The following is a 26,778-nucleotide window of genomic DNA, read 5'->3' on the forward strand; positions in this document are numbered from 1 at the left end:
GCTTCCCAATGACCTGGTAATTCAGTCAGAGAGTGGTCATGCCTCGGACAACTCTTAGTACAAAGCTGTTTTATTCTGCCTCCTGGGTTTACATCCTCCCTTCCCCTTTCATCCACCTCGAAGGATGCTCTGGTGGCCTTAGACTGTTAGCTTGGGGTTACTTGATAATTCCTGTGTACCAGAGACCTGTATATCCGTGATTCTCCTAGGTGACTTAGGTGAACCCCAAATGCCACATTTCACAGAAAAGGAATCCAAGATGAGTGAGTTAGGAACTTGAAACCCTCAGCTTCTCCACCTTCCAGCCCCATGGTTATCAGGAGACCAAGCATGGCTGAATTCCATACGATGCTCCCCTTTGCGGCATTGGTAGCCGTGGGCAGACTGTGGCCTCCTCATGGAAGAACAGAGCTAAGTGGGCCCTGTGGGTCACACCACCCTTCCTGCCTGCGCTACTCTTTGCTTTCCCTGCGGTTAGGCCTTTCCTGCCATAGCTTTGGAAGGGGGCTTCTGAGATCCTCACGAGACATTCTCGTTATTGAGAAGACGTGTGGAAACTTGTGGCGGATGCCAGCACTTTCCTTTAAATAAAGAGGGAGCCTTACCCCCACCCTTTCCACCCACAGAAGTGGATCCCTGCGCCTTGTAGATAAACGGACCCCGCCTATGGTACAACTCTTCTAGGGAGACCTAAATCCTTTGAACTCTGGGGATGAGCTGGTGGCCAGAGCAGGCCTTTTCAGCCTTCCCTTCCCTCAGCTCTGCTGGGTCCTGGGAAAGACCTGCACAGCAAATCTACCTGAACCAGCTCCACCCTCCTGTCCCTGCACACAGGGGATCACTGTGGGGCTCAGCCCGAGGAGATGGTACTCCTCACACGATCTCCTCACACGACCTCAGCTGACGTTGTAACTCCTGTGTGAGAAGCCACAACCCAACTGACGCTCGGCATACACCATATATTAAACAGTCAATCTGTGTTACAGGGGTGGCTCCTGTTGAATGTGGGGTTGTCCTTGCAGAGCCTTTAGAATCTGTGTGTGTGTATGTCCATTCTTTTTTTTTTAAGATTTATTTATTATGTATACAATGTTCTGTCTGCATATATGCCTGTAGGCCAGAAGAAGGCGCCAGATCTTACTACAGATGGTTGTGAGCCACCATGTGATTGCTGGGAACTGAACTCAGGACCTTTGGAAGAGCAGTCAGAGCTCTTAACCACTGAGCCATCTCTCCAGGCCTATAATCGCCCATTCTTACACAGGCTTTAAGATTCTCTCCTGAAGCTTGGTAGGATTTCCATAAACATTACATATTTGCATATTTCTGTCAATATGGAAAGCCCCGCTCTTTTTTTAAGGCTGCACGGTGTCCCGCTGTGTATCTAAATCCCAAGTTATTTAACAAGCTCCCCCATGGGCAGCCCTTGAGACTGTTTCCAGGTTTCTCTTGCACACTGTTGTTCTGAAAGCCTGTGTGTAGTGACACAGAATTGGTGCAGATCTGTGTCAGGATGGTTGGAATGGGAAAGGGGTGAGATCTGATCCCTGGCTTTCAAGCTTGGTGTGCTTTGGATTGACAGATACCCAACTCTCTGACTCCTTTTGCGGGTGCCCTTTATGGCAAGGGCAGAGTGGGCCATGAACCATAAGAAACCTAGTACATTGCCAGGCGTGGTAACACATGCTTTTAATCCTGGCACTTGGAAGGCAAAGGTGGATCTCTGAGGTTGAGGCCTCAGATCTACAAAGCGAGTTCCAGGATAGCCAGAGCTACACAGAGAAACCCCATTGAAAAACCAATACGATGAAATAAAATGAAGGAAAAGAAAAAAAAGAAACCTAGTATATCCGTGTCCTCTCCCCACAGATGAACGCTGCCCCGTCTTTGCCGGCACAGCCTTGAATGTGTAGGTGAAGGCGTATGTGGATGAGTGTGTGTGTTGCACGGGGAAATAACCCTGCAAATGACTGAGTGGCAGGTTTATTCTGCTGCATGCACGCCTACATGCTGTACAGCCACAATGTGGCACCAGCCTCCTTCTACACACAAACGCCACTGCCTTCCCACCTGGAGAGGGCTGTGGGGCTCATTCATAAAATGGGATTGCTCTCCCACTGTGGCAGAGGGCTCAGAAGGCTTTTGAAGTTCCATCACTCAGAACCACCTACAAAAGCAAAGCCTGAGACCTCTGTTTCTTCTCCCAGAGTGTCTGTCTTCAGGCCTGTGTCTGAGGGCTTAATATAGAATGGTATGACAGGAACAAACCCAAGGGGTTCCTGGGGTGAGGGCTCCCGTGGCAACTGAGTGTTTGACTTCAATGGAATGATGAGCCTCTGTGTTTTCTGTGAGCCTTATGTAATATCACGGGCATGCGTTCCTCAGAAGGCCTTGGTCCTTTAAGAGGCAGGGCCCCGAAGCTGGAACAGTATGAATTGTTCTGATTCATCTTTGCTTAATCCACAGTGTGCACACAGCTCCTGGTCTCCAGACCCGATGAGGAAAATATAAGTTCCTATCTACAGCTCTTAGACAAGTGTCTCGTTCATGAGGTGAGTAGCAACTCACTGAAACTTGTTTCACTCCTTGCTTAGAGAGGTTTGTCAGTGTTTCCATGATGTGATCATTTTGGTCTGCAGCAACTTGGTTCTTGACAAGTGTGTGGCCGTTAATAACAGCTTCAACCAGAACTCGGCCGTGGCCACCTCTGACTTAAACAATGCATGTGTGTTCTCACGGCATCAGAATTCACCAGACAGAGAACACCAATGTCGGGGGATGCCTGGGATGAACTTCAAACTCCAGAAGAATAATAAGTGACCGTGCCCGGAGTGACTAACTCCCAGCACTGCTACCCAGCTTCACGGCGTAGAGCCTCTTCCCACTGTGTGATCGCACATTGTGTCTTTTAATGAGGGAAACTGGGGGAGATTGGGAGAGAGAGAAAGCACACAAAAGGTACTGACGACCGCTGGGACCGTCTGGATCTGTGGTTGTTAGAGGAGCTGTATTTGCAGTCTGACCTTTGGAAGGAGATGGAGGCAGGCAGGGTACAGACTCATGTAAAAGCCTGAACGAATCCTGGCTGTGAGCAGGATGGTAGCAATTCCTCAATAATACACAGGGAAAGGCAGCTGGGACTCAGACCCAAGCCATCACTGGCTCTGCGTGTGCCCTGCTTCCAAGAGTGACAGATGCCAAACCTAGATTAGGGGAAATACCGCGCCAGATAACTAGGGTAGTGAAGTCTTTTGATGGAGTTTGATGTGAGAACGAGATGGCTAGAGCCCCTCACATTCACTTGTAGGTGATCAGAACCCCTCAGGATGATAGATGCCCAGCCTAAAGGTCTGGCTTCATGCTGCCTTCACACTCAATCTCCGAGTGGCACAAGTGTCTCTTGCCATTTTTGGAGGCTTCCTTCTTGTGGTCTGATGCTGCCGAACCATCATATCGACTTCACGTCCACTGCAGCCATCACCTCTGCTCTCTCGGGTGCTCATCTTAATAGAACCTTTTCTAAGCAGATGAACTCCTGTAGCCCTCAGCCACTGTGAGCACAGTGATCAGCTGCCTAGGCTGTGCACTCAGGCACGGCAGTCTCTGAAAGAGTTGGTCCAAAGTCCTAGACTTTTAGCTGAACAAAAACAATTTCTCTAATAACTCCAGAGCAACCGAGGCCTGACTGACAATGACTGAAGCTCATATGGAAGACCTTCCTTCAGGAAGAGACAAGACTATATAGCCTGTGGGCCCCAACTAACCCTTTGCTTCTTGTAATCCTGATGTCACACTTGTTTTTGTCTTGGAAAAGTAAAGACAGAAAAAAGAGAAGGCAAGAATTCTGTACACTTTCAGGAAGCAGCGAGGCACAGCCACTGGCACTTCCTATCAAGTAGCAGAAAAGGCTGTCTCAAAGCTGAGACCAGAAGTCCAGCCCTAACATGGTGGGAAATAAGAAGTCCAGTCCTAGCAATGTGGTAGACCAAAAGTCCAGTCCTAGCAATGTGGTAGACCAGAAGTCCAGTCCTATCTCTGTGACAAACCAGAAGTCCAGTCCCAGCACCGTGATAGACCAGAAGTCCAGCCCTACCACTGTGATAGAGACTTCTAAATCAGGAGAGATGGCTCAGTGCTTAAGAGCAGTGCATCTGAGCTGGGTTCCCAATACTCACATTAAGCAATCCACAATTACCTGTAATTCCAATTCCAGAGAACCTCACACCCTCTCCCGGCCTCCATGGGCACCCACACTAACGTGTACATGCTAACATGCAGAGATCCCCCGATGCACACTCGCACACATGCGTGCGCACAGACACTTACACATAATTAAAAATAAAAAATCTTTAAGAAAAAAAAGACACGCCGGGCGGTGGTGGCGCACGCCTTCAATCCCAGCACTCGGGAGGCAGAGGCAGGCAGATCTCTGGGAGTTCGAGGCCAGCCTGGTCTACAAGAGCTAGTTCCGGGACAGGCACCAAAGCTACAGAGAAACCCTGTCTCGAAAAAACAAAAAAAGAAAAGAAAAAAAGACACAACTTCTACTGACACCAATGGGTGTTCAGGTGGATCCCACGCTCTGCCTGGAGGGGGACATTTGTGGGTGCCGGGTAAGTGGGTCCAGAGAAGAGCTAGGCTGTGTAAAAGCAAACTGGGGACTTGTCTTTCTTCCCTGTGTCCACTCTCAACACTGAGGCCTCTAAAGTTGAGGAGAAAAGGTGCTTTGCATCTCACCTCAGCCCGTGTTACTCAGACCCATGAGACCAAATAATGAGTCTAGCTGCCTCCACAGAACTGCGCACACGCCTCCTGATTGGTTTAACCTGGCCCTGGAGTACCACCCTGGCCCTTCTCCCGACCCTGTGCCCTCCCTGCCTTGTGTTTTTTTCTTTTTTGTTTTTTTCCCTTTTTCCTTTCTGGCAGTGCCCACGTGCTTAATGTAAAGGCAAGAACAGGGAAGTTCTGCCTTTTCCCTCTGGTGCCAATTCGCTTTGATTCCTGAGTCCTCAGACTACGCTTCCTGAGTAGGCAGACTACGCTTCCCTGTTCCACTGTAGTAAAGTGGTGTTGCAACCATGGTCTGTTTTCCCTGTTGAGACTTTTCACCCAGTGGTAAAGTACAGGACTCAGAGTGGTCATCTCTTTCCAGACAGTTGGCCTGGGCCTACCATGGGCAGAGGACTTGAGCTGGTAGTGTCCGGAAAGTCTACAGGCTGGGAATCTTCCTTCCCTGCCTGGGAGGCGGTTGGGATGAGACAGAGGCCATTAACAGGTTCCTTACAAAGGGGTGCTACCTTGTAGAGCCAGCATTCCATCTTCAGAGGCCCCTGAAAGCAGCTGAAGGTAACTACCTTCAGCTCACTTGCTGTATGCCTCCCAGCTAGGAAGAGTTGCGCACTTGGTACCCATGAAAGGCTGTGGTGATGTCCTGGGGATGAGGAGGTCCACACCGTATCTACTTAGATGCTATGTGCACCATGAGAGATGTCATCAACATAATGTGATCCTTGGGAAGGCATCTAGCCTCTTACTCCTTTGTGACTTGGACACTCAGTTGTTCTTCAAGCTCCAGTGCAACTGGGTTTTGTGGTTCTAAGACAATGAAACCATTTGATTTAGGCTATCAGGGCTATTGAAGTCATCACTGAGGAACTTACATGGACCACTCTGCAGGGTGCATCTCTTTGACCAAAGCCCCCTGGTTAGGGCATTAGGAAGAAGCATGCGTGGAACTGTTTGCTTAAGCACATCTTTAGTATCTGCTCCCAATGAACTTCATCCTCACAGAGCTCTTTTGTGTGAGTGTCACCCACATTTCCAGAAAGCACTACGTCTTTGGTGAGCGAAGTTACGTGAACGTATTCATGTATTTGAGCCCTACCCATCTGCCTTCCTAAGACTCACTGGGGTGAACCTCCCTCCCCAGGTCTTCTTGGCCAGCAAATCTGTATTTTGTGTCCTCTGCATTTAGCTGGATAAGCTAACAAAATCAGAGAGCCCATTTCCTGCAGTCTCAGCCTTGAGTCCAGTTCTAAGTATCTGTGCACCAATGGGTAGTCAATGATCATCAGCAACAAATGAGGAGGATTATGAGGAGACCCACGCGCTCACCTTCCACCAGAGCCTCTGCCACACACCCACAGGGGCCTTACTACCGTGGAGGAGAGCCACATGCTCACCTCCCATCAGAGCCTCTGCCACAAAACCACAGGGACTTATTGTGGCCTTGAGTTGGGCAAACCCCCTTGAAAATCCTCAGCGGCCTGTGGCTGAGGTCACCCAGGAAGAAGGGCTCTGTATGCTGAGGACAGCGTTTCCACCGCTGAGTGGAATCCTTTCGCTTCTACACCCAGAGGTCCCCGAGGTTTACAATCCCTCAAAGATTAAGCATTCTCAGGAGAAAATTAAGTCATCGTTTTTTTTTTCAATCTTCAAGAAACCTTTATAGAAAGCAAGGACATAGTCTGTTACTCTAAGTGATATTTTATGACTACTTATAGGATTCCATGGCTTATTGACAAAACCCTTGGGAGTGTTCTCTGTCACTCCTAATGCTAACCAATCCAACCAAATAGTTTCCCACGCTCTGCACTCCAAGTCTCGGATCTGGAACTTAGCAGGGCACTCATCTATGACATGGGATCCTTCTGCGACACTATGAGTCCACAGTGCTCTACCTGCACAGTTGCCAGGGTACTTTCTATAAACTGTTTCCTGGAAACCTTCTAGATTATTCATTCAGTCATGCTTTGGGGTATCGGAGAGGACCCTATCACCTACAAACAACAGTTGCCTTGGGTGATTTTAATATCCTTGAATTTGAGAGTCCCTGCATTAGAGACTTGGGACACTGGGCTATGGTGAGTGTCAAGACCATCACGGGGAACATGATATAGATTTGTGCTGCTTGCTGTAAACAATATAGATGTGTGTTGTGTGGTGACGATGAGGTAGACTTGTATTATGCACAATGGGCAAAATGTCTCCCCACACTCCAAATTTTACTAAAAGACTCGAGAAGCCATCAGGCCTACTGTCTTCCCTCAGCTCTAGGCGAAGTTCAGGTTAGGACTGGTGTACTGAAGTTCTTCACAGCTCACAGGGCTGTTTAATTAGAACTCTCAAGAGAAAAGCCCCCACACAGAATGCGGTCATCCTCTAAAGCCCTGAAGACCCCTCCAGAGTGACCATACACCATCAAATCAATTGATTTTTGGAGTGGCTTAGAATTTCCATTGATTATGAAAATGCAGGGAGTCTGCAAAGCTAGAATACCTAATCAATTTTGCAGCTCATCCTTGGTTAACAAATAGGGTCCAGGAAAGAGTCATTGGACGGGAAGACAGGCAGGGGTCTTCCAGATATGCAGCCAGAAAACACGGTTGTCAAGAGCTTAATGCCTGAGCCAGGTGCTCCCAATGCCAACGAGCTGGAATCTTCAGCACAGATGGCTCCAATTTAAGCTGACTGCTGTTTGGACCAGGTTGGAAACAGGTGGGGGGAGAGGCTACCGTGGCGACGCTGGCGTTTTCCTTTATTAATTGTATGTTTCCCTCTAGTGTCAGGCTGCATCAACCATTTAACAGTCCTGTTTGTTTTTGCAGGCATTTACCGAGACACAGAAAAAAAGATTGTTGTCATGGAAACAGCAGGTGCAGAAGCTCTTTCGGTCTTTCCCTCGGAAAACCCTTCTAGACATATCAGGATATCGACAGCAAAGAAAGTACGTTGGGATTTTGTTCTTTGTAAGGCATGGTGGTTCCCTGGCACCTCACTGCCTGCCTCGGGTCCAGGCGGGAACATGGCAGGTCCTTGCTCCTCATTCATGAGGATACCCAAATCACAACCACATCGCCTAAGCAAGCTGTGGTGGCAGAAAGGCTGTTAGGAGGGACATTCCCAGAGGAAGAGCCGAGTTTGGGCAGCCATAACTCAATTTCCACGGTCGGAATACTGATATGTGTTTAGAAGCATGGGCTCATGATTCAATAAATGTAGCAAAGCATGGGAGGTCGAACCACAAAGTGGGGCTCCGAAAAGACCTGCGTGGAATCTTCTGTCCGTGAGTGGAAGTGCAATGCTTGTCTCCATCCTGGCTGCAGACGAGCTAATTATAGTTGTGGCAGGGTGAGGAGCCCGGCGCTCGTCTATTTTGGTCTGAGCTGCAGTCTAACAGCGGGCAGCACCATTCTTGATGTTTCATAGTAGCTCAGCCTCCGGGATGCAGTTTAAAAATAAGCCTGGTCACGCTTCAGAGCATGTTACCTTAGTATGACTGTAAAGTGAGAAACCAGGGGCACGGGCGATGTGCCGCGAAGGGGAGGTTTGCCGTAGAAGCCAAGGGTGAAGGAGGGGTGACTTACACACGAGCAGTGATGGCGAGGATTTGGAAATCAGAGCGACCACGCCACTATCCTAGAGAGAATCAGCATTTTGTGTGGATTTCCAAACATAAAAATACAAACGTTCGTTTCTTCACTTGCACCTAACAGGTTCCGAATTCATTTCTCAGTACGCAGACAAAAGTTAAGTTGTTAAATTTAGGGGGTTACATTTGCACAAGTATGCCTGGTCACTTAAAGGAAATAGGGCCAACTGGAGTGTGTAAAACGTGTTCAAGGACGGATTTACCTAAAAATTAAGGTGCAATCACATTCCACCATACGACACTGTTATTGACTAAGCCATTTCTTCAGCACGTGCCCAGTGGTGTCTGAGCACGAAAACACACATGAATCTGTTCTGTTCTCACAACAACCCTATGAAGTAGAACCGCTATTATTAACCTCCGTTTACAGATGAATTGACAGGCAGAGGCACCCAGGATTGGATCAAGTTAGCCAGTGCTGGGCCCCAGATGAGCGCTTCCAGCCACAGCAGAGCCAGGCGGCCGTCCTGGTTTCAGACTTATGCGCAGAAAGGATGTGCCTGCAAATTAATACTACTGCCAGCTCACCAGCCGCCGGCCCTTGGGGGTTGCCAGATCACTCCTGCTCCGAGGCTGCTCAGTGGCCCGGATGCTCGGCCAGGCCTGCTGCTGCACTGCCTTGTGCTGCTGCCAAGCCATCTGCTTCTACAAGCAGTGCCCCATTTCCCAGATGAGGAGACTCCAGGCCCTGCGGCCGTACCCTGTGCAGCCCCAGTCCTAGAGGAAGTCATTCTGAAGGAGGAGCTGAAGAGACGGCTTACAGGCGCTTTGCTCGCTCATCACTAACTCAGGCGTGCCGTGCCTTGCCGTGCCGCTGTTTGCCCGGTGTATCCTTGATCCGCATCGGAGCACGGTGCTGACGGAGGAACATGGACAGAGCTCAGCTTCTCCGTATTGCCACCAGCACCCCTGGTCAGGGTCAGCCTGAGGCCTGCCAGGTCGGAGTTCTCAGGGGCCTCTTTTATCGACTAGATAAAACCGAATTCATTCACCAATTATGGATGTTCAGAAGGATGGTGCCAAATCCGTGAAGCTCAGCCTGCTCTCCATATTACCTCTGGGATATTTTTACACTGTTAATTTGTTTTGAAAAACTGTTTCTCCCATACAAAAGAAACTGCAGGCAAGCCCCTGCTTAAATTATCTCACAAATCCCAAATTAATTGCTTCTTATTAATGTTATTTTTATCAAAGACTTTTCATGTATCCCAAGGAAAGGAAATCAGTTAGGCTCAGAACAGCAGAGAAGGCAAGGCCTAGATGCTCAGAGCAGAGGCACAGAGTGGAGAGTTTAGTTTGTTCTTTGTTCTTTCTCAGAAAATAAAATTATTGCCTTAAGTGGAGTGGTCGTAAGTGACCCGAGAGTTCACTCCGGCTGCCGGCAGCAGCAACTCTCAGCAAACCTGGCTCTGTAAAAATAAACTTCCGAGGGCACACCCCACTGTGGGGTAACACTCTTTCCCCTCCCCCAAACTGCTGAGTTCCAACTCAGAGGAGTCTCCAGGTTCTCCATTTCTCCAGCAACTGCCCCTAACAGCCTGCAGCGCTGATGCTGGCTTGAACCAGGTCTGTCCCTAGGTAGTCCCAGCACTTGGGCGGCTGAGGCAGAAAGTCAAGAGTTCGAGACCAGCTTGTGCTAGCTACATAGTGAGCCTCTGTCTTTCTTTCTTTCTTTCTTTTTTTTTTTTGAGACAAAGATTTTTTTAAATAAAAGCTACAATATTGCTTTCATGGAAGAGCAAATCATTTTAGTAACACTCATCTACTACTGTTTTGCATATGAAATAACTTTTTAAAAATCCAGCCAAAAAGGGAAGTGAGAAAACTCTAGTCACACTAAATAAGGGGTGTGGGGGAATCTTAGTAGAATACTGATCATCTCTCCACCAGGTGGCCCAGATTCTGACTTCAGAAGCCAAAGGACCTTAGAGTTCTTAGAGCTGAGAACCAAAATCCCCCCTCACTCACACTTTTTCCAGTTACTTCACTGTCTCCCCTACAAAAGGGGGTCTCTGTGTGAAATCCCCCTAATTTTCAATTTAAAAACCTTACATTTTTGAGGGGGATGAGGGAAGAGGCGATGAGATAAAGATCAAGGGCCCAAGAGTGACTTCTCTTCTGAATGGAATCTAAAACACTCTTCTTGTCCTCAAAAGCCTGGAAGAAGACGGACTGCCTCGATTTCTTTCCTGCCCCTTCTCTGCCTAGGAAATTTAGAAAGTCTGAGAGCTTTTGCACTGCTGTCCCAGACACCATCTCCCCCACATTCGCGAGCAACCATCTCGGGTTTAGGAAGTGAGTCTTGTGAAGGCCCCGCCCCCCTGGATTGCCTCTGGCTCAACGAAGCGTCTGCCGTCTCCTCACAAGCTTGGCGAAAACTCCCTGGTTTAGCAACCGAGCAACTCTGCTCCACCTAGTGGCCGTTTCCTGCAACGCACGTCCACGCCACCCTCCCTAATAAAGCTGACTGACTCCCTTGGAAAGAATGTGCCGATTCCTTGAAGCCTCCCAGAACCAGGATTGGTGGAGGAGATGAGTGCTTTCCTGCTGAGCTCATCCGACCCACTGGGAGCAGTCCCCTGAGTGGATCCGAAGAGCCGAGCCTTTGCAGCTTGAGGCTCGTCCTGCAGAAAGGGCCTGGGGAGTGAAGGTCCAGAGCTCTTGCCGTCTCATGCCCCGGCTCTCAGGGCTGGAGAGCATCACGGCTCATTCATTCACTTTTGCCCACTTTCAACCCAGCATTTACTGTGGAAAAAGCTGACTCCTTGACTTGGGCTGTGGAAGACACATGTCGTCCTTTCTTTCTGTAAAGAGCTTGTATTTCAATGGTGTCCTCCATTCAAGACTGCCTACAGACAACCTGATGGGAAACTAACCGTGCCCTAATGAAGGAGCCCCAGAACGGAGTCAGATCCCGTTATGATACTGATTCTGCTATTTTGCTTTGTGGCTTCTTGAAAGGCACCATGCCCTCCTGCGCAGACCCACATGTTGGACAAGACCAGAATGAGAGAAGGCTGGAGAGAATACATGAGTTTCCCTTCTGGGCTCCTATTTGGGTGCTGCCCCCTTCTGGATGTATCACAATTGCAAAATTTTCAAGCTTTCTGACTTTTTCCTAGCCTTAAAGGTTAGGGAGCCTACTTCATAGGGCTGTCTTGCGGGTTAACAGTAATGTGTGAGCTTTAACATCCAGCATGTACGGTTGTTTTTAGATACTAGATGCAGTTTTAATCTTAGACAATTATTGGCATCCCCCACCAAGACCTCTTAACTGTCAGCCCCAATGAGGCCCCTTGGCAGCAGGTGCTGTGTCTCGTGGAACTTGACTGAGGCTCTGGGTCCTTTCTTTTTGCTCTCACAGTCGTGGCTTTGGACAGTCCAACTCTCTCCCGACAGCCAGCTCTGTGGGCGGCGGCATGGGCAGACGGAACCCACGACAGTACCAGATTGCCTCTCGGAATGTCCCTTCTGCTCGCCTTGGTCTCTTGGGCACCAGTGGATTTGTTAGCTCCAACCAGCGCCACACCGCTGCCAACCCCACCGTCATGAAACAAGGAAGACAGGTTGGTTCTGCTCTGGGGATCAGGGAGGTTGACCAAGCTCGGGGTCTGAGGCTTTAGGATGACCCCAACCCAGACAATCTCCAAAATGGAAACCGGTGCTCCCCCCCCAGGGGATCTAAACCGAGGAGGTTGGTTGAGCCCATGCCTCCCAGGTAACCGGCACTTGTTTGTATGGTTTCCCTGGGAACTGAACAACCCTTGGCTGCTGCTTGGGAGGCCTAGTGCCACGTTAATCTCAGGGACCCTCATAGATAGCCATGCAACGGCTATTTCTGCTTGATCTTTACCCACCCCAACTTACCTCACCACCTTCCAGGTTGAGGTTCTGGAAGACCTTGGCATTGAATAAGCTTTCTTTGACTTTTTCTTAATGTGACAAATAACTGTTTTTGCCACAGTCCCAGCTGCAATGGAGAGTCCACAGGATTAAGTTTGAGAGGCTGTCCCTTGCTGTGAGATAGACAATGACTTCCCTGTCCCATGAGCCCGGTGCTGCCTTTCCCCAATGTTCCCTTGGCCCCATGGGGCTATAGAGGGTGATCTTAGGACAGGGGATATACAAGTAGGTGTGAGGCTTGAGTTCTCATGAGAGAGGGTGACTTCAGAACAGAAAGGTTGCACCAGGAGACGCTGGTGGCATTCCCTCCCAAAGGGAGGGGTTCGTCTGAAGAGCCCCCTTATCAGGTCTAGGAGAGAGAACCTCCTTGGCCAAAGAACCTGCGTGGAGCAGGCCAGCTGCCAGCACCAAGTCATCTTTTCCCCTCTATGTGGACTAAACTGGGGACTCTCATAGAGAAAATCCAACAAGAGCGCTAAAGTCATTACAGTCTTTTCTACGAGCTTTTCTAAGACAGCCCCCAACCCCCCTTTTAAAAGAAAAGGTGACAAATGGGTTAAAAAGACTTTTGGAGATAGTGAGAGGGAATGGATGGCCAGGGTAAACTGAGCTTAAAGCAAGGCCCAGGAATGAACACTCAAGGGGTTTAAACCATCTCTGTAAACCCACAAATAGGTGACAATGGCCCTTTCCAAAACTCTCCTGAGATGGCTGTCTCCTGAGTTCTGGCTGGAGCTCTGTTTCCCCCACCCTTCCCCAGGGGGTCTGTACTAATGCACGCCTCTTGTATGTCCCTCCCTAGAACCTCTGGTTTGCCAACCCCGGGGGCAGCAACAGCATGCCCAGCCGGACCCACAGCTCTGTCCAGAAGACCCGCTCGCTGCCCGTGCACACTTCCCCACGAAACATGCTGCTGTTCCAGCAACCAGGTAGGCCTGGCTAGCACGCAATCCCTTTCCTCTTTCTCCCAGACACAGGAGGGAGGCCAGGATGCCCTGATGACCCAGCCGGAAAGTGCTGAGCCTCAACTGTCACCACACATTCCTTTGAGCTGCCCAAAACTCTTTCCTTTTTTAAACTGTGCCTTGTCGGCTGCGAGAGCAGAGGCTGCCTGGCTGGGAGCCAGTGCCTGGAGTCCCAGCACTGGATGCAATCTGACGGGGATATTTTTGATACTTGTCAGATATCTAGATTCCTAGGTTGATTAAGTCAGAGATAGGTATCCCTGTAAGAGTTCCGTGTGGCGGGGGATGGGGTGGAGAGAAGATAAGACAATGGAAGAGAACACGGGAATGTCCCTGTCGCTGTGGAACTGCTTTGGAAAAGTGGAGCCGTCACTTACTGATCAAGGCCAGATGGGGAGACATGGTGTTAGTGAGCATGCTTCCTAAAACAAGTAGCCTGAATTCCATACAGCAAGCAGATCCCTGAACCCTCTGACCTCTAGGCTTCAGAGCTGCACCAAACCACCGAAGCCATGGCTACACCTATCTGGATGCCCAACCAGGCACAAACAAGAGATGCACCCTGCCTTTGGGTAACCTTACCCCACCTGACAGCCTGGAGTACCATGTCCCAGAAGCAATTGTTTAGAAGACTTTGATTTCCGTGTTCCCACAAATCTTAGTTAAATTTATTTTGAGTATTAGAACTTTAGAACCTCTTGGGCTTTTTTTTTTTAAGGTTTTGTCTTGGACATTGCAAACCCCTCCTTAAGGTCTTAAATCCCTCATGATGGCCAAAGGGTGAGGCAGCCACAGCCAAGACCCAGAATCCCTCACTGAGGAGAAAAGAAGCTGAGGAGAATCTCTGCTAAGTGCACATTCTGGCCTTTGCCAAACGGACAGTGACCGCGAGAACTGGGTTCTCAGCTTCCTTCACAGGAATGCCTCTTACCTCCAGGCCAGACTTAACCTGAGGGGAGGGACCTAGAAGTGGGTCTTTCTAGTCAGAGGACCCCAGCATGGCCAGCCATGGAGACTTCTCAGGGCTTCTGGGCACGTGCGGAGACTGGACTACATGGATGAGCAAAGCAGAGTGTGGGTTTTATCTTCACACAGCTAGGAGTGAGCGTGAACATAAAATGAGTTGGGCATGGTGAACTCCCAAACCAAGTCCTTGTCTCAGGTATAGGGTATGTGTTTCTCCCGGCTTTTGAGCGTCTTCAAAGCTTCCACTTCAAACCATGTCTCTAACACCTGAGAGCTACAACAAGGTCTAAACAAGAGTTGACTGTGTGAACTTCAAGATAATTGTCTTCTGATGGACTGCTATCTCTGGAGAGTGTGGAGAGTCCTTCAGTGTTTACTGATGATTGGTCATCTCGTTCAGTTCTACCAAGCGCTTCCCTCTTTCCCGGACTACATAGTCAGGCCCTTTTGGAGACCACCGGTGGTGGCTTTCTGCTGTGTTTCCACCTGGACAGGCATCAGGTGTCTTGGTTCCACTGGAATGAGGAGGACCACTTAGCAGGGCCTCCTGGACTGAGCCTGACAAGGACTGAGACACCAGTGTGGCCTGGGGCTAAACACACAGGCAGCACCCAGCAAGCATGCCATGCTGCTCAGAGGTGGGGTTCTTTTCCATCTGGAAGTCAAACGCAGAAATTGCCTAGAGAAAGATCCTTCCTTTTGGAAGCAGTTCTGTTTCTGTTGAGCCAGAACCCGTGGCCCTTGGGCTTCAGTCAGAGGCGATCTTAGAGTAGCTCTGGCCTGATGCTCAGAGACCATGAAGCCTCCTTATCCCCCACGAGGACCAAAGGGAAGGGGCGGAGAAGCCCAAAGCAGGATGCACGAGAAAACACAGGCAAGGTAGACTTCACAAGCCTGCATTCTGGAAACGGCACCCTTCCCTTGCACAAAACCACGTGCAAAGCACTTTTGGACCAGACTACCCATGTGCAAGATGGGTGAGATTGCTCCTCCCGAAAGCAGCGCTTCACAGGGGGACACCTGCCCTGCATATCAAGCCTCCCTATGCAATGGCTGACGATTGGTGCACACTTGGGAGCTCAGCCCTCTGGGCTGGTGTCCTCCATCCCCTCCTCAGTGTGTGATGCCTTTAGAAAGAACGAGGGCAGGGAGGCTGTCACTAGTGCCCCGAGTCCACTAGAGGAGTGCCACTTTGCAGACAGAGGCCAGAATAGAGATCATTTAAAGTATGTGGTAAATAGTTGTCCCCGCCTTCTGATAAGCTTAAGCAAACAGCTTGGCTGGGGCTTAGAGAGGTAGGGGAAACCCCAGCCAAGAATGCAGCTGGGCAAATCCCGCTTCCTGCCTCAGAGAGGCCACCTGGGTAAGATGGTCCTGTTCTATATTATCTGATCCTGTAACTTTTCACAGATGTGTGGGCCTCAGAGAATGGCCACAGCACGCATACCCCACCCCATCCCACGTCCACCAGCAGCAATGTGTCAGGTGCAGCTTGTCACTCAACTTCTTCCACCCCCAACAAACATTTCTGTGTGATCAGCCTTCCCGCCCCACCGGCTCTCTGTACCCTACCTGGGCTGGATCTTTTCCTTATCACCACCCTCCCCTTTTCTTCCTTATTCATCTCATTACAGCATTCTGTGTACTCCATCCCCTTCAGCACCTTGCCACCCTCACCCAAAAAAAAAAAGAAGAAGAAGAAGAAGAAGAAGAAGAAGAAGAAGAAGAAGAAGAAGAAGAAGAAGAAGAAGAAGAAGAAAGAAGAAGAAAGAAGAAGAAGAAGAAGAAGAAGAAGAAGAAGAAAGAAGAAGAAGAAGAGAAGAAGAAGAAGAGAAGAAGAAAAGAAAGAAGAAGAAGCCCCTTTAGCTGTGTAGTAAAGCAGGCTTGGTGGGCAGTGGCAAGGTGGTAATGCAGGCTCTCTTGGAACGCCTGGCCTGTTGCATATCTCAAGTCCCAGTGGGACTGTACTTGGCCCACGGTGCCATTTCTGCCTGGGGTAAGCCGTGGACTTCTGAAGTGGACTCCACAGCAGTGCCCTAGAAAAGAAGGGCAGCGGCATCTTCCCAGGATCTCTTGACACGGGGCCTGAGACTGTAGTGCTCTGGACTTGCTGGACTTCTGAAAAGGCACAATTTAAATCGGAAGCTGGGCTGGAGGGATGGCTCACCGGTTAGAGCTCATTGCTGCTCTTCCAATCACTCACACCCTCCTGTGTCTCCAGCGCCAGGGCATCTGACGCCCTCTTCTGGTCTCCCTGGGCATCTGCATGCATGTGGCATACACTACACATTCATGTAAACTTTTAATAATAAATCCTTTTTATTTTTTCATTTTTTAGTTCACCCTAACCCTGAACCCTTAGCTTTCAGAATCCTCACCAGCCCCTTGAATCAGCCTAACCATGAGGGAAAGAAGAATTCCTGGTATAGGTTGAAAATTCCTTATCTAGGAATGTGTTTCAAATGTCAAAGTTTTTCAAATTCCAGAAACTTCACACAAGCTTTACCCTAATCTGAACATCTGGAATGCATCCAGATCCAAAGTCTTGGTAGTATCATGTCCACATGTAAGGGATTCAGATTTGGGCTTTTCATGTTCCAGCAGCTCAGAGCTGTGGTCCCAGGTGAAGGAACAGACCTCCTGGGAAGAAGAGCAAGAAGGGTCAAGAAAGTCCTGCTTTTGTTTACTGAGGACTTGCGGCTAGATCCGCCCCTGCCTTCTCATGGGTGGCATGACACCTACATGTCACCAGGAAACAGTATTATCTGATTGTCCTTTAGAGCTAAATTTGAGGAGGGAGTGGGGGAGAGCAAGATTGAAGGGTGCTAGCCAGTCAGAAGTTTTGATCTACCTGGTCCTCTTTGATGTGTGTGGCAAGATGCCATTGGTCTGTTTTTTTTTTATCTAATACACAATTAAAACGCCACACCACTAAGGTTCTCTGAAATGTGAACATATGGGCTTCTCCAAGACTTGGAATTTTTCAGTACTGCTCTGAGAGGGGTGGAGATCACAGCTCCCCGGAGTGTCAGGATGAGGAGTGGGAACAAAAAAAAATGCAAGCAAACCAGCTTCCCACCTAAAAGAGCAGCCAGGACGACGGCTTGGAGATTCTGGAGCTGAGAGCCCTGTGTTTCTCAGCCTCCTTCCTGGAAGCACGCAATCCCAGGCTTGAAAAATGGCATTTTGCTGCGTGTTGGCAAGAAATCCTGCAGCTGAGACTCTTCTCGCCAAATGTCGAGCGTCTTTATTTATCTGAATCTCTCCACAGTGTTTGTTTAAAAGGGAGCGCTAGAGAGTAAACGCGCTCTTCCACTGAGCATATGGACGGCTATAATTGCTGAAGTTTGTTTTTTTTTTTTTTTGTCCGTATTTGCTAACTAGCTATATATAAAATTCTGTTTCTATTTTATAGGTTTCACACCCCAAAGGCTGCTAATTTTTGCGTGCATATGATTTTCACATGAATGGATGAAAATACGAAAATACTCTTCCCCCAGGGATGGTCTAATGGCCCCACCCCTGCTCTTAGCAGCAGCTCCTAAGCTTGGGAGAAACTCCTGTCCTTTCTCACTCCCACCTTCTCTAGAAAGCTCCCAGGCCTTCATCCACTCAGGAGTTAGCTCAGTTGCCTTACAAGCCTCATGGATGCCGCAACTTGCCACAAAAAGGTCACCGGATGCTGCTAGGTGCTTTTCATGTTGACCAGTTTTGCCAGCCTTCTCTGAGAATTCGAAATGATGGAACTGTCACCTGCAAATTGCAAAAGAAGAGCTTTAAAATTCTTTTTTTTAATTATTGTTGTGTGCATGTTTGTGTGTGCGCTCACATGGCATGGCATGTGTGTAGGGGCTAGAGAATCCCTTTCGGAGATCAAACTCGGAATGCCGGTTTTGTGCTTTAAACACTGAACCATCTCGCCTATCAGAGAAAGATGCTAATCTGCAGCTAATTAGACGAAAACAGATGTTTTGGTTTAGCCATGGCTTCAATTTGGTTTCTCACCAACCCACTGACACTTGTCCCTCAAACCAGCATAGTAGTAGAAAAGCAAGCAAACAGCCCAAACTTTGGCCCACTCCATCCTTTTCCCCACAGGCCAGGAGGAAGTCAATCCCAAGGAAAGGAACAATCTCCTGAGGTCACACAGAAAAGGAGTGGCGGTGTCGGGATGCCCCAGACACCTGCACACGCCCAATTGCCAGCATATGCTACGGGACTTCTTTTCCGCTCCTGCCCATAGGGTGTCGCAGTTTTGGCTGCTGGTGGTAGAAGAGAGAGCTAGATGTTTTAGGAGAGTCAGATGGTAGCGGTCAAAGCCCTGTCGCTGTTTGTGAGATTCTCCTCGGTACTTAAAGGCGTTCCGGGGTTCCACAGGAGAAGGGAGGAAAGGGGGCTGACACTGAGTCCCAGCCAGCAAGAGAAGGCGGCCCCTAGAGCTGCCTTCCATGGCGGGGAGGGGACAGTAGAGCCTGAAAGATGGAGAACGACCTGATGGTAGAGGGTCATAGACTGGCTGTGGCTGTGTGGGAGCTGCCTTGGAGTAAGGGTCTCAGCTTCCTCCATCAACGTGCTCAGAGGCTGAGGGTGGTGAAGAATACAGCAGTCTCCATGGCCGGCAGGAAGATGGCTCTTCTCCTAGCCCTATGCTTTCTACCTCGTCTTGATGGGCTACCAGTCTTCATGAGCCCGACTGTGGACGGAGTGTGTCAGGCAATAAAGGAGCCGGTGCAGTAGAAGCATTGATATAGTCCTTCCCTCAGAGGGGAATGTGCTGGGCTGGGTGTATTGGACCAGCTCCTCCCCATGAAGCAGAATTCCATAGGCCAGGTTTCAGACTCGGTGACTGTTGCTAAGCCCTGCTCCAATGACACCAGCCCTAAAGTAGGAGGGGCAGACGCGAGCAACATCCAGCCTTAATGACACAAAGAAAGGAAAAGGGGGAAAGAGTGTTAGGGGAAGGTACTTTCAGGAAGACAGTAGACCTCGAGCTATGGAGGCAGGGAAAGAGTGAGCAGGGAGAACATTTGTGGGCTGGCCCAGAAGCAGAGAGAACAGCGGTGCAAAGGTCTGGGGTAGAAGAGGGCTGAGGAACGGAGGAGCAGGGCAGTGTGAGGACAAGGATGGAAGGAGGCCTTGCAGACCATTGCTGGCGTTGGCTCTTATTTTTGTGGGAAAACCATCACATGACCCAAGCAAGAGTGATGGCCTGTAGCTCTGATTATTTATCAGTTTGCCTCCAGCTGCCTATGTCTACAGTGGGCTAGGCATCTACCAGACCACAGAGGTGGTCCCACTTCATGCTGGCCCTGAAGGTCCCCTTGTGTCCTCCTAGGGAAGGCACACTAGACACTTGCCCTGGAACTAGGTGGCATCATGGATACTTCCTCCTTGTCCCAGGAGTCCCAGTAACCAATGTACCCTTCCTCCTGCAGAATTCCAGCTTCCTGTGACTGAACCTGACATCAACAACAGGCTGGAGTCCTTGTGCCTCAGTATGACGGAGCATGCCCTGGGAGGTCAGTGTGTCCTCACCACACACCTGGGGCAGCTTGAGGGTGGGTGGGACGGGAAGAGAGCAGCCTTGGGGTGCTGTGGTGCCCCTTCCCTGCACAGTCTTCATGCTGTGGGGAGATGAGTCAGGGAACTGGAGGCCAGAAAGACCAACACTGTCCCTGGAAGCTCCTCCCCTCAGCACACACTGGAACCCCACAGTGGTGGTCCCAGCCAAATGCAGGAGCTGGAGGCATCAGACACACACAAGACATGGCTTCTAATGGGAGCATCTCCCACAGCATTGGATATGTTCCCTCTCGGCACTGGATCGACCAGTCTGGGCCAAGCATATCCCAACATGCTCTAAAAATAGAATTTTTGAAGCAAAGATCCCTGCTTAGTTTTATATCTCCCTGTTGCAAGTGGCTTGCGTGATGGTGGAGCTCCAAACTCGCTGAGGTGCCCTTTGCCACATGACAGACACGGGTTGGGTCCAATCACACATCTTAACTAGAGCCAGGAGCATGCTCCCCAAGTCAGTGCCCCTACTCTGATCAGTCCCGCCTGCAGTCCCCCGTTATGCCTGTCCTGGGGGGCTTCAGTGCTCTCTTGGGCCCAAGCTCAGGGGTCTGCACATTTGTGGAGAATTGGTAGGAGCAGAAGAGATGAGCTCTGTCTACCCTTCCGGCCTCCTCTTCCTGTCTCTTCTGCCTGGATGGTGGGCCACCTGAGATCTGGACCATTGCCACACCTAGGGCCTGGCTGAGCCTCCTCTAATGGAAGTGGGTAGAAAAGCTGCCGTCCTGAAAGTTTTGTTCCCAGGACCCTCCAGCCCTGGCTTTTAGATGTTTAGTCTATGTATGCTAAGGACTGTGTGAAAATATAATCTTGTCCTGAAAACAAAACAGGAAATAAATGGTTTGCATGGAGCAGCGTAAAGACCTGGAACTCCTCCCAGCAGCCTAAATGTCAGGAGGGAGCTCCAGGGGCTCCCACAGCACTACAGGGCTCCTGATGAAACAGAAAGGATCCAGGGAGCCCTATCTGCAAACCATTGCTCCACCTCTCTGGTCACACTGATCCTGGACATCCCACAACATCTCCGGGAGTTGTTGCCAGCTCCTCTCCCCTGCTGTGTCAGCAGCCCCTAATAACTAATGGGAGACCACCCAAACAAGGATCAACAAACTGTGGTGTCGCCATTCAGTGGGACAGTAACAGCCTTACCAGGGAAGAAGTGCCCATAAACACAGCATGGACAAACTTGAAAGCTTCCCTGGCAGGAAGTCCACAGCCCAGTGTACTGCTGCCCCTTGGTGCCCGGCTGTGTGGGGAGCCTGGTACTGCCTTGTGAGTCAGCAAGGAAACCTGACCTTCCCCCGCAGGGCCTGATGGGCCTCGGATAACTGGCATTTGGAAGCTCTTATCAAACAGTTAAGTGCTGCTGTTATCATTAGCAGTGAAAATGCCAAATATGCTTCATTCAGAAGTTTCCATTGAACAGGCCTGTGTTTGGTTTTGTATGTGTGTGTTTTTTTAATAAGCTAGTTCTTCCATTTTCTCGGAATACCTCTTGGAACTGATGAGATTTCAATAATGCTTTCATCTTGTTAATCTCCTAAGCCTTTTTATTGCTGTGTTTTTGTTTTTTGTTTTTGTTTTCTCTCAACAATCCCTTCTTGTAGGCAGCCTCCTCCTAAGCAGTCTCAGGGGCAAAGGATGTAAATCAAACTGAAGGTGGCTTAGCCCAGTACAGGAGCACTGTGGCCTCCAGCTATGGCAGGGTTTCTAGGGGTCAGCCCTTTCCAGGTGCCAGGGGAGAGAATCCTGCTGGGGACTTCACGCCAGCAAAGTAAATCATTTTATAGAAAGACAAATGGCAAGAAGAAAGCACAATTAAATTTCCTCTGGGGCTGGGGAAACAGTCCAGTGGGCAAAGTGCTTGCCATAAAAGCCTTAGGATCTGAGTTCAAATCCCCAGAGTTCATATAAAAAGCTATTCACGGTAGCTTTCACGTGTGCCTGCAATACCTGCACTAGGAAGGTAGAGACAGGCAGATCGCTGGAGTTTTCAAGGTCTAGCCATGAGTGAGTTCTAGATTCAGGAGAGACTGTCTCAAAAATAAGATGGAAAATAATGAAGATCCCTGACATCGACCTCTGACCTCTACACACACAGACACTTGCACTTATGCACGTGTGCACATACGGACAGAAATGAGACATATAACAGGAAAGGGAGGAAAAGAGAAAAGAAGTCCCTGTGAGGTGACGCAGGGATGCAGGAGGATGGTGTCAAGTCATCTGTATCTAGATGACATCCACTGTGGTCCACAGTGCCAACTTTTAAGTGTCTTTGATGTCTCTGCTCTTCTCTGTTTCCTTGGCAACTGCTGCCCTCCGGGTTCTTGTCTAAGCCATTTTTCTCTTGGCCTTCCTTTGCCATCTCTTCTTCCCTGAAACCCCTGAAGAAAAAAAAAAAAAACCAAAAGGACACTCAGGTAGAGGGTTGCGAATCTTTCATCAGACTCTGTGACTCTGTTCTGCCTAGGGTGTGTCACCTGAGGTACTCAGGCGAGATGAACCTCTAAGCCCCTTATAGAGGGGTTCCGGGATCTACAAGCTAGCTTGCTGTCAGAGTCTGAGGCCCTTTCTCAGGGGTTTTCACCCTCTTCCTTTTCCCCTTCCCAGCCCCCCTCTTCCCTAAGCCTCACCAGCCCCACTGTTGCAGATGCAGAAATCCTATGCAGGTTATTTTCTCAAGGCACTGGGGTGGCATTTATTGCAGTGCTAAGTATTAAACCTATGGTGCTTGCTTGGGTGTGGCGCCCCCTGAAGTTGTCAGTGTGCAGTTTTCACAGTGCAAATAGTAAATCTGCCTTCCCTTGGAAGACACAGCCTGTGGTTGAAATGCACAGTTAATGTGCCTTGGAGCTGAGCTAGTTGAGATTTTCACACTCCCGGCTCCTCACTTTCACAACTCTGAAGATTTAGCACTAATGTGTGGGCCGGAGAGCCAAGCAAGAGTATGCTCTACTTTTAGAGATATCTCCAGACATCCACACGCCAGAGTGACCTCTGCACACACTCCTGTTCTACGACTGTTGAGCCCTATGCACAGGCTCAGGCTGACACCGCAGAGAGTCAGCTGTTGATCAGAAGTCCATACCTATGGGCTAGCTGATGCTCCCATACCCCAAACCAGCGGGGGCCACTGTCTCTTAAAAAATCCCTCCCTAAATTGGCATAGCTTACACATATGCTTGTCCATTCTTGTCTATACACACGCACATGTGCACACACGAGTACAAATAGAATTGGGGAAATCTAAATAAGGTCGATGGACTAGGTCAAAGTCAGTGTCCTCACTGTAATGTCCCGTTACGCCTGTGCAAATTGCCACTACTCTAGGACCTGACACGGCGCCCATACGACCTTTCTAGACCATTTCTTACAGATGCATGTGAACCTATAATTATCTCAATAGCGTCTGCAACAACAGCAACAACAAAAAACTCTCCTCCGAGTTCAAGCTGGCAGAATTGCCAGTACGACACCGCCAACAAGGAGGTCAGGAAAGCCCTGCAGGGGACTCACTCACTACCTTTCCATGTCTTCTAGGTCCCTAACTTTCCCTAGAATGCTCAGGCACTTCTGACTTGTCTCTGAGCCCTGCATAGTAACTAAAAATGTCCCCTCCACTAGGCCTAGCTGGCCATAATGGGGATTGAACTAGCCACACTGGCTGGCCGCTAGAGCTTGCCAAAGCCAGGGAGGTACTCTGTAGCTAGCCCACTACTGCCCTCATCCAGCAGTCGCGGGAAACCATCTTTTCTGCTCCGTAATGACCAATCCATGCCTCCCTGCCTACTGTATGTAGCCCATCATCTCAAAATGCACCAGCAGGGCTACTTCTTCCCTGCCCCACCCACCCCACCCTTGCCCTTCATCAGCCCACCGGCCAGAGGCGCCAAGCTAAAGAGAGATCGCATTGTTGTGCTGTTTTCAGTCTCCCTGTACCATCCAAGGTCCTCCTCTTGGTGTGCAGATGATTGCGTCTGCCGCTGTGGACCGTGATAGAATCCTCGTGAGAACGGGCAGCAGGGCAGAGCCAGGCAGCTCTGCTGTCTAAGTCACTCATGGCCTCTAGTCTCTGACACACATCTTGCCATGTGACCGATTCTCTAACATGTCAAGGAGGCAACCATCACAAGCTTCCGATCTGGATGTGCGCAGCATCTGCCTTTGCTTTTCTGGCCTTTATTCTTGCTGCAGAGAATTTGAATCAGCTATATCCATCCCCCTGATTGCCCAGCTGTGGGCAGGAGCAGGCCGCTTTGTCTATGGCCTTTCATCAAGAACTTCAGGAAGAGAGAAACGATGCCAAAGAAATGGGTTTGGGCTCCACAACTGCCCTCACATTCCTATTAAAGCCCCTTCCCTGTCCTTACAGACATGTTTTTGCCACTCCGTCCCCACCCCCTCCTCCTACACCTAGGGTCACTGCCAGCCCTTGCATTTCATAACCCGTCATTCCACCTCTCTGGTCCCCTACCTATCCTCCCTTCCTGCTTAGCACACTCCTACCGGCACCATTGGCAAGAAGTCATTTTGTGTCTTTATGAGTCTGTCCTTGACTTCCAAGGCTGACCCATCCATCCTTCCCTCCACGGTCCTTCTTTCTGGGAACACGTTGCTTAGAACCATCATCACTCTGAGCATTGTTGTTGATTTATGTGTCACTGGTGTACATTCTAAGATGTGAGTACTTGGGAGGTGAGAGTAGTTGCATCTTGGCTCCCAGTCTCAATGTGGTTCCTATTATATAACAACTGCCCAGATGTTAGATGGGCAGTAATGTCAGTGGGTTGGTGGGTGAGGGGGTGCGTGCGTGCGTGGGTGGGTGACTGAAGACATTGTATCAGAGCCTAGGATACTCAAGGTGCTGCGGTATTGCCGTCAGTGGTGGCCTAACCCAGAACTGGTTTTGCTCATCTAGTCCTCTGTGGCTCCTTTTCACAGACGGGGTTGACCGGACCTCCACAATCTAGAAACTGAAGATGAGAGTGACCGCGCTGGCCGTGAAACCGACTGCTGCGGGCCCAGTGTCAGCCATCTTCAGGGTTGCACAGACTCTTCCGAGACACTTTGCAGCCTTTTTCCCCTGGTCCCTCGCCCATTTTGATTTTGTGAGAGCGTAGGTCAGCCTTGTAAACATATCAGTAGACCTGGGGTTGGTCATGTTGTCATTTGTTTCTGTCATGGGATGGGACGGTATGCAGGGTGGGGAGGGGACGCGTGGGACTGGGAGGGGGTGGAGGGTCGCTAGTGGCTTCCTGGATGGAAATGGGGTGGGGAGAGAGATGCAAGAGGACACACAGGAGGGAGGTAGCAGCCCTGCCCTGGGGAACTTTCTCGAAAGCCAGGCTTCATCGTGGTCAGGCTGCAGAAGACGGAGGATATAGCGACCAGAGCAAGATGGCGGCTGGCCGGTTTGTGTCTCCCCTGACTGGATTTCCGTGCGGCCCGACTTGAAACAGTCGAGAGAGGGCTGTGTGGCAACAAGGGCAAGAGGACGAAATTCCCTCCAGCAAACTTTCAGATAAACTTTGATTTGTGTATTGTTTACATAAGAATTTTAAAGGGTACATAATGCGTAGCGTTTGGGTAGAACTTCTCTTCATACTATGGTTTTTGTAAAAGACTGATTATTGTTATGGATTCATTTTGTTTCATCTATTTTTATAATAGTAGCAGGGTTGTATTTTAAAATGGCTGCCAAGCTCTGCTTCTCGGGAAGAAGGATGCTGTCAAGTAGGCCTCGAGTTGCCTTCTCCCACCGCGAGGAGGGAGGGGCGGTGGGAGGAGCGTGTGGATGGATTTGAAAGGCGAGGATGTGGCAAGGACACAAAGATGGTGGCGCCATGTGATCGGTTATGGATTTGCTCATAGGTCACCCAGAAATGGTAAACTTTGCAACCTCCTTCTGGGCTGGATTTGCATCCCACCCTCCCCACAGGCTCCATCCTACCACCCCTGGTTGGTCTCACTCCACAGACACACAAGAGGACGCAGGTCCCTCTAGCCGGCTCAGACTCAGAACATTTGCGATGGAGGTTTTGCTGGAGCCTAAGCCTGGGCACCGTATCCCTTTTCACTCCATCTCTGCTGAAGAAGACTGGTCCAGCGATAGCGTCAGATCAGTGCAGAGAGGCAGAGGCTCCACCATCCAAGGCAGGCAATGAAAGCAGAGGCAGGAAAGGCTAAACTCATGAGAGAAATGGTGGCGCTAACCATGCCCGTGAGTCAGAGATGTGCTGTATCATGGGATGATTTATCCAGCCTTACACAGGGAAGGGAAAACACACTCACATGCACCCATGAACACGGTGAGAGCTTAGCTGTGGCTCCGAAGAGTCATCGCTCTATTTCTTAAGGGCAACAAAGACAATATTTCAGAATTTGATCCAATGGAGGATATTAGAGAGAATCCAAAAGGAATTGTGCACTGTACTGGAAAATTAGTTGTGCAAATGTGATGGTGTGAATGCCTAGCCAGAGGCATGATCTCGGAGATAATATAAGGCCTGTTTATTAAATGGGTGAGACTGATACCTCTTTAAAAAATAAAAAAGTTATACCTAAGTCAAAATTAAAGGGATCGGACCGTGCAAATGACTGGACCTTGCCCATGGTTATTTTTTCAAGTTAATGAAGGGCATTCAGACTTTAAAGGCCTTAATAAAAATCCACACAACTTTGTTTGCCTGTCAAGATTACAAATGTCCACCTAGCCCAGCCTTGCATGCTGCAACAGAAATCCTAAAGTCCTTTTACAGTCCAGAAGGCAAGGGCACCAAAGTAGACAGACAGCTCTCAGTGAGTACAGAAGGCTTGGGTACACTGTTCCATGCACACATCACAACAACAATCACAAAAGATTCAGGCCACTCTTCAGGGGACCAGCTCTCGGAGATGCAAATTCATGTGCAGAAGAAGGCAGCATGTTTATATATA

General features: G+C 49.6%; 1 protein-coding gene across 3 annotated transcripts in view; it reads left to right on the top strand.

The window, feature by feature from the left end:
* The window catches only part of Samd4a (sterile alpha motif domain containing 4A), a 210,206-nt gene extending 183,434 nt beyond the window's left edge, over window positions 1–26,772 (top strand). For all 3 annotated transcript variants that reach the window (XM_050162419.1, XM_050162421.1, XM_050162420.1), the window contains 6 exons: window positions 2,467–2,552; window positions 7,608–7,726; window positions 11,796–11,997; window positions 13,137–13,263; window positions 19,701–19,784; window positions 24,784–26,772. In XM_050162419.1, coding sequence (XP_050018376.1) covers window positions 2,467–2,552; window positions 7,608–7,726; window positions 11,796–11,997; window positions 13,137–13,263; window positions 19,701–19,784; window positions 24,784–24,812 — 647 coding nt within the window. In that variant the 3' untranslated portion in view covers window positions 24,813–26,772. The remainder of the gene's footprint in view (window positions 1–2,466; window positions 2,553–7,607; window positions 7,727–11,795; window positions 11,998–13,136; window positions 13,264–19,700; window positions 19,785–24,783) is intronic.
* Window positions 26,773–26,778: the final 6 nt, after the last annotated feature.

Source organism: Alexandromys fortis, unplaced genomic scaffold, assembly GCF_014885135.2.
Source record: "Alexandromys fortis isolate MF-2015 unplaced genomic scaffold, M_Fortis_MF-2015_v1.1 scaffold_130, whole genome shotgun sequence".
NCBI lineage: Eukaryota > Metazoa > Chordata > Mammalia > Rodentia > Cricetidae > Alexandromys > Alexandromys fortis.